The 13,811-nt window shown below is 30.1% G+C and overlaps 1 protein-coding gene across 1 annotated transcript; it reads right to left on the reverse strand.

Moving 5' to 3' along the window:
* Positions 1 to 1,474: 1,474 nt before the first annotated feature.
* Positions 1,475 to 2,290, reverse strand: LOC129975337 (uncharacterized). Its single transcript, XM_056088400.1, has one exon. It carries the CDS (start codon positions 2,288 to 2,290, stop codon positions 1,475 to 1,477), a length of 816 nt encoding a protein of 271 aa, XP_055944375.1.
* Positions 2,291 to 13,811: the final 11,521 nt, after the last annotated feature.

A 13,811-nucleotide genomic window follows, 5' to 3' on the forward strand; every position in this document is an offset into this window, starting at 1 on the left:
TGTGTGATTTTCATGAAGAATAAAAAAGTAAGCTTTCAGTGCTGGAAGACAGATGAACTATTCAGCTATAATGAGATAAGTTATAATGTCATTCAATTTAATTCTATCGGGATAGTTCATGTACATTCTGAACGGAAAGGGTGTAAGGGTATTGAAATAGCGCGACTTTGATTCTTGTCACCTTTCGTGGTTTAAAAAATATTTTCTTCTAGAAATAAGTAAATATTAAATTATGCGTAAAATATGTAAATGTAAATAGTAAATTTCGGCAATTCAGTTAGTCGCCAAAGGCATCTAGTAAAGATATTTAAGTCACAATATCATTACATTTAGAAGGCAGATTATTCTAAAAGTCACATTTTTAATAGCACTCTGATGTCGTGGCATCTATTAGTACGTATATGAATTACAATAGATACGTAAGGCGACTCGAGGAGGGATAGCTTGAATGGAAGCGCGTGTGATTCGCGTCTCTTGGGTTACGAGTCCAAAATCGCCGGGAGAAGACTCCTCGTGCGTGTAATGGCTGGCACACGTATAACTCTGTAGTGGTCACAAAGTCATCCGTGTCGCGAGTAATATCTCTGTGGTGACTGGATCACGGATGATCTGTCCTTGATTCCGGTCTAAATTTCAATCTGTGAATAAAATGCGTGAATGAAGTCCGCTCCGTAAAAAGGATTGTGAAGTGAGTGTTGCTATGTCGTACTCTTGGACCTAGACGGCGCTATTGAAAAACAAGAGACGCACTCTTGACTTTAAAAGCACTGACTTCTAAAGTCAGTGGACTTGTTTATTTTAAGTGCCATTAGATACAACAACAACGGGCTACACGAGCAACATGATATTCTCTGTAAGAATTTCATGAATTAAGATATTTTCTCTCTTCACAGCCAAAATGCTCGAAGCACTATCTGATTCTCCAAAGGCAACTAGTAAGCCAAAATCCGAAAAAATTCAGGTTAAAGCAAAATATTTTTAGGTTATTTTATAATAAATTTTAGTAAATAAAGAAAGCATCCCACTTTTGAATGATTATCAATTAGTTTATGAAATTAGTAGTGATAAATATATTTTTCGTAGAACATTTAGGGGAAAGTCTACTTCTTCGGTATACTTTCCACTGAGCTTCATAGACAAAGGATTTTTTAAACTGCTCACTGTTAAGTATCTTAGGAACTTAATTTTTGCCAATTTTAAACTATTTCTAGCATTTTTTTTTAAATATAAGGCCATGGAATGTTTTCGAATTGAAATAGAAAATTTAAAACAACTGAATTTTGAACATTTTTTTATTTGATAGGAAGTTTTCGGCGTACTGCTCTATTTTACAGAAATGACGATATTGCAAACTAATATAGATTAAATCATAACATTTTAATCACTTTTTTTACTAAGAAATAAACAACCAAAAATCACAAATCGGAGAATTTAAATAACATTATAGTTGAATTCAAAGAACGCTTACACATTATTAGCAAGATATCGGTTTAATTAAATGTAAAGACAATTTTTTTTTCAGATGTAAAGGTTTCAAATGTAAAGGCAATTTCAGATGTAAAGGTTTCAAATGTAAAGGCAATTTGAGGTTTAAAGGTTTCAAATGTAAAGGCAATTTCAGATGTAAAGGTTTCAAATGTAAAGGCAATTTGAGGTTTAAAGGTTTCAAATGTAAAGGCAATTTGAGGTTTAAAGGTTTCAAATGTAAAGGCAATTTCAGATGTAAAGGTTTCAAATGTAAAGGCAATTTCAGATGTAAAGGTTTCAAATGTAAAGGCAATTTGAGGTTTAAAGGTTTCAAATGTAAAGGCAATTTGAGGTTTAAAGGTTTCAAATGTAAAGGCAATTTCAGATGTAAAGGTTTCAAATGTAAAGGGAATTTCAGATGTAAAGGTTTCAAATATAAAGGCAATTTCAGATGTAAAGGTTTCAAATGTAAAGGCCATTTCAGATGTAAAGGTTTCAAATGTAAAGGCAATTTCAGATGTAAAGTTTTCAAATGTAAAGGGAATTTCAGATGTAAAGGTTTCAAATGTAAAGACAATTTCAGATGTAAAGGTTTCAAATGTAAAGGCCATTTCAGATGTAAAGGTTTCAAATGTAAAGGCCATTTCAGATGTAAAGGTTCCAAATGTAAAGGCCATTTCAGATGTAAAGGTTTCAAATGTAAAGGCAATTTCTGATGTAAAGGCTTCAAATGTAAAGGCAATTTCAGATGTAAAGATTTCAAATGTAAAGACAATTTTGGATGTACAGGTTTCAAATGTAAAGGTTTCAAATGTAAAGACATTTTTTTCTTAATTTTCTATATGATAGTCTTTTTTTTCTTGGAATATTGCATCTTGATTTCCATGATACTGAGGCCTTTCTCAAAATTTCCTGGGCTATTGATTATCATTACTTTTTTGATAATCAATTTTGATTTTGCACTTTTCCCGAGTCAATGAAGTCCCGAGTAATTTTGCACATAGAAAGAGATCTTTTTAATAGACTAAAGCTACAATAGTTATGAGAAAGATGAAGCATCATGAGACTTCGTAGAATCATATTGAAAGGTAGTTTATAATAATTACAACAGTTCTTCTTTTTTTAAGGTAGATGGCTATGGTGAAAAGTAGATTTTTTGCAAAATTAGGTAATGCTCTTTTATTTAATATTCTTAATGTTTGAACAAGTTTTTTTTATAAAAACCTTCATAATTATAAGTTTTGTTTTTAAGTCTATTTTTTGGGGAAGTTATGCTTTTTTTTATATATGCATTTACATGCGTTTTAATGCTATTTTAGATCTTTAGTCACCATTTTCTAAAATATAGAATATGAAAGAATTTTCATATGTAAAATATCTAATTCATATTTTTTGTTCATCTGTGGTGTAGGCATTTCTCAATATGTTCTGCAGTTTCTGAACTAGAGAATTAAATAATCTATTCAGTTAGAAATGTTTTTTAGTTTTTTATAGTTGCTTTTGGATCAGAAATTAGATAAAATATTTATTAAGTTATCTGAAACATTTTAAGCAAATCATTTGATGAACGTCTAAACTATAAGATTTTTGCATTATACCTTGTAGCGGTTTGTATGAGCAAGGATAGAACCTGGGACCTTGTGGTTCGCAGCCCAGTAACATGACCACAACACAAAAGCAATTGCTCATATAGCGTAGCTGTTAACTGGCTTATAAGCTTTCACCACAGACTCTCCCTCCAGTGAGTCAGAGATGAGACGAACGATATGGCTGTTGAGTGATGATGTTTCAGCTGTTGATACGAATGTGCCCGTACCCATTTGAGCATTTGAGTTGCGTCAAGCGTTATGGTGAGTAGGTGAGTGGTTGCTGTTGCTGCATCAAGTGAGTCTGACGACTTTGGTTTGCTGTGGCTGGATGGCGCCACAACAGCTGTACGGAGGTTGAAGGTTCATCGTCCGAGGTCACCAATGTGGCAGATTGAATTGAGCGAGCTATTTCAATGAGCAATACATGAGCAATTGCCCATGTAGCGTAGCTGTTAACTGACTTATAGGCTTTCTCCGCAACCTCTTTTTAGCCCCCTAAGAGCCCTTTCTCATAATTTTTTTTGAAAACCTCTGTCACTTAATCGATATATTTTGGTTTCATATATGTACTTTCAATATTTTACATGTAAATATTAAAAATAATCTATTTTAGAACGTTGTTCGAAAAATTAATCCCGATCGTAGTCACATAACTTTGAAATGATTTCAGTAATAGGCTTTAAAGTATTACTTTTAAAAAATTATGTTCTGACATGGTAATTTCAATTTTGATAAGCAAATTTAAAATTTTTAATTTATTTTTTTATTTTTCTAAGTTGTGAATCTTATTTTATTATTCTGGGTTTTAGTGCTACAGGTGTATCTAGCGTGTACTCAGTTGTATCGACGGTTGTTTCTGTTTTTTATCAGAAAAGAAGAAATATTTGAAACTGCATGTACTTTTTCGGTTATTCATTTGGGTCTTTTTTTTTTTTTCATGTCAGAATAAGATTGGGGCGTTTTTTCTTTCTTTCTAATAACACTAATTATTTTTTTCCTAGAAGTTTTCATACCAGCATTTCCCAACGTTTTTTTAATTATGGAAAAGGGATTATTGTTGGGTCATGTCAATGAACTGTTTGTTTGACTGTATTTTAAATCTAAGAATTTTAGTTCACTAAATAAATAAGCTGATGTTCTTTCAACAACAAAGATTATTGATTTGATATATCCAAAATGAAGGCATTTGAAATACTCAACTGTTTACAAAGATTTCTTATAGGCAAGAGATGTACACGCAAAGGAAAAATCACTAGAATGTGTTGAGTTGTTACAATAATTTCAAAAGAAATCGTTTCAATATAGGTATCAACAAATATTTTTCTTCTGAAGAGGCAGAAACATATTTTTCCACCAATGGCTTGTTTACAAGTTATATTTTGAAAATCGATTGAGTATGAAGATTGCAGACGATATTTCGAATTTGAAATAATAAGTTGTTGCAAGAAATATTCATTCCAAAATATTTACCTTCTTTAAAATTCTTGATCGAAATATTTCTAAAAATACTTAAATCGTCTCTATATTACCAAGATCATCAACACGAAATCACGAATTTGAATAAACTACTATTAAACTAGTAGCTTTCCTAAAATTCGAAAAAAAAATGAAATTAAGTAATTAAATTCAGTGTTAGTTTTATCAAGTACATATGTCCTCACAGAAAAAATCCCTTTATTTGAATCCCTGCCTGAGGGTGACCCTTGAAAAAGTCTTCAGGCCGGATTCTTTTTTTAATATTTTTTAATAATTTTTTTGGTTTAATTTTTATTTGATTTTTGTTTTTCCTATTAACTTGATTCTAATACTTTTGTATATATATATATATATATATATATATATATATATATATATATATATATATATATATATATATATATATATATATACACACACACATATTCCGGGCTTTTTTCCTATTTGTTGATCGATGAAGAAACAAAATCAAAAGGCCTCAGTAGCGAAGGACGACGACTTTTATTAAGCACGAACATGCAGACAACATATGAAGAGCCAAGACAAACACAGGCAACACAGCCGCACACTAGAACAAACATTAGTCCAGAAGTTATAATCGGTAGTAATAACAGCCACAGCACACAAAGCAGCCAGACAGAATTCAGCAGGAGGAGGGAATCTTCGTAGCAACAATCTACGGTCTCTCCAAACGCCTGCAATTCACCACTATCTCCTCGACTTAGCTGTAACTCGACTCGATGACGACTAACTGCCGACTCACAACTACACGACTGGCTACTCCGTCGACGACAGAATTCTAAGAATATTTGTGAGAGAATGTTCCTGACATTCCTACTTTAAAAGATCAAATAACGTTACATGGCAGACGAATAAATACCGATGTGCTGCGAGCCACCGTCGAAGACCTCGTGTACCGCATGCAATTATTGGAACATCACGTTGGTGGTCACCTTTAGCCAAATTTGTAAGTTGCTATAATAAACGTTTTTTATTGGTATTTAGTGTGTTGCTATTTACTGTTTCCATTGGCATTTATATATTCTTTTTCTACACATTATGCTCTTACAACGCCAGGATTTCCCCTATTGGTGTGTTTTGGTACCATTTTTTTTTCTTGATGGTGAATAGTGGCCAAATGTTGTTATATTTTGGCCAGTACATAACACGCTACAGGGCTCCGAACACCTCTTGTTATTTCTTGATCACCCTGTATATATAATTCCAAGATCTGTAAATATTTAAGTAAATCATTAACAAAAAAAAAATCATTTCTACTATTTTCCACAGGGATTTCTCAAAATTTTTAAATTAACTTGATTTGTTTAATTTTTATATAACACTAGTTATTTTATTCGTTTTTCCCCTCCTTTTCTAAGGTACTAATAGTTTTATATTTGCCACAGAAGAGTTTCTCGATAACAATAAATTTTTTACAATTTTTTTTATAAATTAAGCTGTTCTTAATAAGTTTTTACGTGATAAAATATGGTTCTTCCCCATTGCGACATCTGGTTATGAAATTGAAGAAAAAATAAACTGAGGATTGAAAACTGACAACTAATTGTAGTTGTTCTGCAATTTATAGGGGCCGCGGTGACCTGGTAGTAAGGTCGCGGCTTCGAAACCGGAGGGTTTCATCTTTTAACGGGATCTTTTGCCCGTTAAATCCGTCCTGACCAAACATCCTTCCTCTGGTGTGGTGTGGTGTGGTGTGGAGAGAGGGATGCCAGCTCGAGTGTCGTCCTCGTCATTTGACCGCGATTCAAAATTACGAGATCCGTCCCAAAATAGCCCACGTGTTGCTTCAAACGGGACGTTAATATAACTAAACCAATCTGCTGTTTATATGCTAAAAAAAGCATGTTCTTAACAATCCATTTTGAATTAAACCTAATCAAGACTTACTGCTTTTGGCGATCATTTCTTTCGACTGGAAAGTTTGATTGATTTTGATTTAAATAAAAATTCCTTTTGATACCTTGGTGTTCCTGATTCATTCAACATAGAATGAATTGTTGTAATGAAAGCAAGTGTCAACAATTTGGATTGTTGGATTTATAACAATTTGGATTAAGCACTCTAAGACCCATTAAATAATTCAAGTTTTAGAGAGCCCTTTTTAATTCTGTTTCGCAGATTTTAAAAATCAAATAGATTTTTTTTTATTGATTTGAATTTCATATTAATTGAAATACCAAAACCTTTAACTAAAAATAACTTTTTCAAAATTTGGTTTCGATATCTCGCGTTTAAAATTTCAAAACTAAAATTTAATATAAATTTATAAAAAACAGCATAAAAAGAAAAAAAAGGACAAAACATTTTTTAATAGAATTCAAGTACTATATAATGTTAGAATTAGGTAATTTTTTTGAAAAATATGAAGCAGTATATTATTTTTAGAATTACAAAGAAAAGTATATTAACACTAATAAGGGTTAATTAATTATGGAATTAAAGGATAATCAAGAATGGTATTAGAAAATATTACAAAATTTGGGCAATGATAATTTTCCAGCTTGTTTATATTATTTGTATTCAATTACAATTAAATTTCTCGAAATTCTTATTAATAATCAAATTCAGACATACATCAAATTCATATTATTAAATAATATAACATCTGTTCTTTTCATTATCTATATAAACCATTAAAAAAGTCCCAGGACATCTTAGTGTTATTTACTCAAATAACCTCTAAGATCTCTAAGAAGTTATTAAAGTTAAAAAGTTAGAAGCGATGCCATTCTAATTCCGTTCAAAATAACCTTTTAGTCGAATTTTCACGAAATAACAATTTCACTTTTGTATTTCTCATGTAATCTATACAGATTTTGAATATAATCTTTTATCCTACGAAATGAATAGAAGGAGATCACACAATAAAACATTTGGCAGACAGATGAAAGTGGATATAAATTCATTTAAGCAATGAAATCTATTTGTAGCTGGTGCATTTATATATATCCCATACGTAGTCTCACGAGACCAGCATTTCGCCGGTGATATTGATTATATTTGATTTGAGATGAATTTAGACATAAATTTATGCCATTTGATTGCGCCAAACCGCCATATAATGCCAAACTCTCTCATATTTTAGTAATATTGTTTTGGTTGTCTTATTTAAGTTCTGCTTTTTGCATACATTAACCTTTCTAATGGCGAACGTCCTATAATAACATAATAAAAAACATAAATATACGGTTCATCTATCGTTAAATTGTGTGGCATTTTAACTTCACTGTTTCATTTCTCTTGTATACTTACTGCACATATAATGAACATAACTCTTCTTTAACTTTCAACACTGTAAGAAAAACGTGAAATAAAATATTTCGTTAATCAATGAAAAGGGCTTCAATTTCAGGCAAACAATGTAATACATTTTTGGAAAATAGAGAGTAAATCCGGTTTTAAAAAAAATGCTAAAACTCAGGAGAAATTCCCGAGATAAATTCAATTTGTATTATTAAAAAGATAATTTTTAAATTTTGAAACTGTGTAAGATTTATTTTTGCGCTATAAAATTCTCCGAAGTTGTATCGAAAATACGCCGAAACTCAACTTCACTTTTGAGTAGTCAAATTTCTTATTAAAATTTAAATAAAATCGCTCCCAGATATTATTTTCCACTTTCTAATACCAATATCCTGTAGAAAATCATCACAAACACACGCGCACGAGAGAACGTAAGCATTCACACACATACTATTATCTTTATTAATAAAAGAGATTGGTACCTTTCAAAGTATACCTGTGAAGTATTTTTTTTTTAGATTTAGGTTAAGTGATTTGTATTGTAGAGTTTCAACATAAAGACATACATAATACAGGCACATATACATTATCATTCATTAGTAACTAGCCACCTTTGGCGACCAGCCGTATCGCCAATTTTAATTTGCATTTAAATTTTAATAATTAAATAGGTTGAACCGGAGTTTAACCCCCTTCTTCGCCAAATTGCATAACGCGCCAAAGCTGGCAATCTTTATTATGCACTATCATTGAACATCTGCTCCTTTGCTTTTGAACATTCCGCAAAGGCATTTTTGGCGAATTTTAAAAATTGCGCTAAGCAGGGGGTTAAACTCCAATCGTACCATTAAATATTTTACGCAATTCCAACTTCAATAGATTCTTCAGCAAAATATTTTAAAACTTCAAATTTTGATAGTCATATAATTCACTCATCTATACTTATAATAAAGCTCAATGTGTGTGTGTGTGTGTGTGTGTGTGTGTTGGCGCTCTACAGGCCAGGTCATTTGACATACAGCTACCAAATTTGGTACATGTATACCTTAGAGGTCGGGAATGTGCACCTGGGGTCCCTTTTTTTGAAATTTTAATTAGAATTTTAATTATTAATTAAAAACTAACTTTCCCGCCAAAAAAATCTTCCATTTTCCCCACCGCCAACTTTTCCGCCAAAACAATCTTCCATTTTCCCCAACGCCAAATGATTTAGGCTTTCGTTCTTTTTTTCTCCCAACAGTAATGAGGCTAGGGTTAAGATTTTTCGGCGGATTATTTCAAACGATTCTGTTTATTTTCTTAATGTTTGATGCATTTAAAATTAAACATTGTTAATTAATCCATGTTTCAGATTCATTCTGAAGTACTTTTGAATTAAAATAACACAGAATAAAGGAAATTAAAAATGTATAATCTGCATAGCATTACCCCAACTGGAGTAGAAAAATTCACGCATTTGCGTTACCGTAAAAGGCGAAGAAAATTCACGCATGCGCATTGTGTTCTGATTGTTGGCATGGCAACCATTCTCAACGGACGATTTAAATTACTTTTAGGTCAGTTGTATGCTTTTGTAAGTAAATTGTATTTATGTTAGTTATATATTTTTTGTATATGCTTATAGTTTTGGGTACATCGTTTTTTAAGTAGTTTTTTTTAACCTGTTTTCAATGATTTAAATTATTTTTAGGCTAATTGATTGCTTTTGTAATTAAATTGTATTTATGTTAGTTATATATTTTTTGATATATGCTTATAGTTTTAAGTACATCGTTTTTTAAGTAGTTTTTTTTAAACCTGTTTTCGACCGATTATTTTAAACGATTCATTTTATTTTCTTAGTGTTTGATGCATTTAAAATGAAACATTGTTAATGAATCGATCCGTTCATGATGAATCTGAGAAAATTTTGTTGACAAATTCTTGAGATATTATATAAATTAAGAAAGATATTCTTTAGTGCCCATAAAGTTTAAACGCTCAGTGACTCTATTATCAGTAATCATATTATTAAAAAAAATGCTTTGTTTCAGTAAAAAATATTATTATATTAATTGCAGATTAATCCTTTACACTTTAATTTAAAGCATAAATTCTATGAGGGGTAACAGAAAATTAGAGAGATACATATCACGTTATGACTGAAGGCCTTTATAATATTATGAGTGAATTATATGACTATCAAAATTTGAAGTTTTAAAATATTTTGCTGAAGAATCTATTAAAGTTGGAATTGAATAAAATATTTAATTATTAAAATTTTAACGAACATTAAGATTGGCGAACCGGCTGGTCGCCAAAGGCGGCTAGTAATATTATAAAGACGTGATATGTATCTCTCTCATTTTCCGTTACCCCTCGTAGAATTTATGCTTTAAATTAAAGTGTAAATGATTAATCTGCACTTAATATAATAATATTTTTTAATGAAACAAAGCATTTTTTTTAAATAATATGATTACTGATAATAGAGTCACTGAGCGTTTAAACTTTATGGGCACTAAAGAATATCTTTCTTAATTTATGTAATATCTTAAGAGTTTGTCAAAAAAATTTTCTCAGATTCATCATGAACAGATCGATTCATTAACAATGTTTAATTTTAAATGCATCAAACACTAAGAAAATAAAATGAATCGTTTAGAATAATCGGTCGAAAACAGGTTAAAAAAACTACTTAAAAAACGATGTACTTAAAACTATAAGCATATACAAAAAAATATATAACTAACATAAATACAATTTAATTACAAAAGCATGCAACTAACCTAAAAATAATTTAAATCATTGAAAACAGGTTAAAAAAAACTACTTAAAAAACGATGTACTTAAAACTATAAGCATATGCAAAAAATATATAACTAACATAAATACAATTTACTTACAAAAGAATACAACTAACCTAAAAGTAATTTAAATCGTCCGTTGATAATGGTTGCCATGCCAACAATCAGAACATAATGCGTATGCGTGAATTTTCTTCGCCTTTTACGGTAACGCAAATGCTGGAATTTTTCTACGCCAGTTGGGGTAACGCTATGCAGATTATTCATTTTTAATTTCCTTTATTCTGTGTTATTTTAATTCAAAAGTACTTCAGAATGAATCTGAAACATGGATTAATTAAAAATGTTTCATTTTAAATGCATAAAACATTAAGAAAATAAACAGAACCGATTGAAATAATCCGCCGAAAAATGTTAACCCTAGCCTCATTACTGTTGGGAGAAAAAAAAATTGAAGTCTTACTCATTTTGCGGTGGGGAAAATGGAAGATTTTTTTGGCGGAAAAGTTGGCGGTGGGGAAAATGGAAGATTTTTTTGGCGGGAAAGTTAGTTTTTAATTAATAATTAAAATTGTAATTAAAATTTCAAAAAAGGGACCCCAGGTGCACATTCCCGACCTCTAAGGTATACATGTACCAAATTTGATAGCTGTATGTCAAATGACCTGGCCTGTAGAGCGCCAACACACACATTGAGCTTTATTTATAAGTATAGATATAGATAAACCAACCTAACTTGCACGGATTGAATGAATTGAAAAAATAAATATATCTTCCAGTATTGTGGTTAGAAATTAGATTAACTTAATATTAATAAATTACAACAATTTTGAAGCGATTATATTTTTTCTAGAATTAGAAAGCAGCAAATTAAAAGAATAATTTATGAAGATCTTAATTAAAATAGCACAGAAAATTTTCAAATGTTACTTTATTGTAATTCGTATTAAGTTCAAATATACGACTCGAGTAAAAAATTCGAGGTCTCGAGGATATCAAAATTTTCAACAATATTATCAAGTTGATCTATTTTATTATCTATGATGCTATGATGTCATAATATTATAAAAAAGTTTGGCTAATTAATTTAAATTCGCATGTTATATTTTGTTACAATTTGATTCCAAATTTCTCTTTCTCATATAAAACGTTCAAATAACTGATATTATCCTTTTTTGGCTTTCAATTTCTTAGCTATATTAAATCATGTTGCTGAAAATCACGCAATTTGTGTAGTTCGCAATACAAGGAATATTCAATTGTGAAATCAGTCTGAATCTGCAAATGAATCCTTATTCTGCCCTTATACTATCATAAGAAGTTTCTAGATACAATTTTTTCAGATAAATACCAAGCAAAAGAGCTTTTTTAAAGAAATTGTTTTGTGTCTTTTTTGGTACGAGAAGCTTTTACTACAGTTAGAAAATATTATAATTAAAGAAACCAATCAAGAATCAAACGATAAGCTTGCATTCAGAAAAGAGACGAAACTAAGAAAAAGTGAATACAATAATAAGTTAATAATGATTTTATTATTTCAATTATTGAAAGAACTCAAAGTAAGCAAATTATAAAAAATCGTATTGCAATCTAATCATTATGATGTCTTGCGTTGTAAAATGATTTGATTACAGCTCAATTCTGAAAATAAAAAAAGAAGTTTGCATTCTAATTTTTTGTGGAATTCAGTTAAATATCGCTTATTACTTATATATCCTTTGTTGCTCAGAAATTTGAACAAAATTTTGTATTTCTGTTGATAACTATTTTCAGCAATTAGATTTATTCAATTTCTATTATACCGATTTCATTACAGCATAGTGGAGCTCCAAATATCTGAACTCATTTGTATGGTTTTATTTGGCTCATTTAGATGCTCGGGGACCCAAACTAACACGGAATTTAATCACCAGAAAAAAATTATTGAAATAAATGCAAGAATCTTTCAACCATTTCTGAACATAAACAGAGATAGAGAGAATAGATAAGTTCTCTTAATAGGTTTCACTAAAAATTTTACAGAAATCCATAAATTTTGAATAGATATTATATAAAAAATTTCTTTTTTCAAGACTTAAGAGTTTTTCTTTTATCTTATTATAGTTAGACGGATATTGTTCCATAAATTTGATTTTTGTTCTCAAGGAGACCAAAAACAAGGAGATTCGTCTAAATCCGTAATTCGAATTTGTTCGCGATTATAATACATTTTTTATATATTTTGAATACGAAATAGAAAAAACGATATCTTAATCTATATACTTATAATAAAGCTCAATGTTTGTGTGTGTGTGTGTTGGCGCTCTACAGGCCAGGTCATTTGACATACAGCTACCAAATTTGGTACATGTATACCTTAGAGGTCGGGAATGTGCACCTTTTTTTGAAATTTTAATTAGAATTTTAATTATTAATTAAAAAATAACTTTCCCGCCAAAAAAATCTTCCATTTTCCCCACCGCCAACTTTTCCGCCAAAAAAATCTTTCATTTTCCCCACCGCCAAATGAGTAAGGCTTCAGTTTTTTTTTCTCCCAACAGCAATGAGACTAGGGTTAACATTTTTCGGCGGATTATTTCAAACGATTCTGTTTATTTTCTTAATGCTATATGCATTTAAAATTAAACATTGTTAATTAATCCATGTTTCAGATTCATTCTGAAGTACTTTTGAATTAAAATAACACAGAATAAAGGAATTTAAAAATGTATAATCTGCATAGTGTTATCCCAACTGGCGTAGAAAAATTCACGCATTTGCGTTACCGTAACTGTCGAAGAAAATTCACACATGCGCATTGTGTTCTGATTGTTGACATGACAATCATTATCAACGGATGATTTAAATTATTTTTAGGTTAGTTGCATGCTTTTGTAAGTAAATTGTATTTATGTTAGTTATATATTTTTTGTATATGCTTATAGTTTTAAGTACATCGTTTTTTAAGTAGTTTTTTTTTAACCTGTTTTCAATGATTTAAATTATTTTTAGGTTAGTTGCATGCTTTTGTAAATAAATTGTATTTATGTTAGTTATATATATTTTTTGTATATGCTTATAGTTTTAAGTACATCGTTTTTTAAGTAGTTTTTTTAAACCTGTTTTCGACCGATTATTTTAAACGATTCATTTTATTTTCTTAGTGTTTGATGCGTTTAAAATTAAACATTGTTAAATAATCGATCTGTTCATGATGAATCTGAGAAAATTTTGTTGACAAACTCTTGAG

This window comes from Argiope bruennichi, chromosome 7, assembly GCF_947563725.1.
Source record: "Argiope bruennichi chromosome 7, qqArgBrue1.1, whole genome shotgun sequence".
Taxonomy (NCBI): domain Eukaryota; kingdom Metazoa; phylum Arthropoda; class Arachnida; order Araneae; family Araneidae; genus Argiope; species Argiope bruennichi.

What these genes read in the sequence shown, in the direction of transcription:
- LOC129975337 (XM_056088400.1), bottom strand. Translation starts at nt 2,290, where the DNA reads ATGTCTTTACATTTGAAACCTTTACATTTGAAACCTGTACATCCAAAA.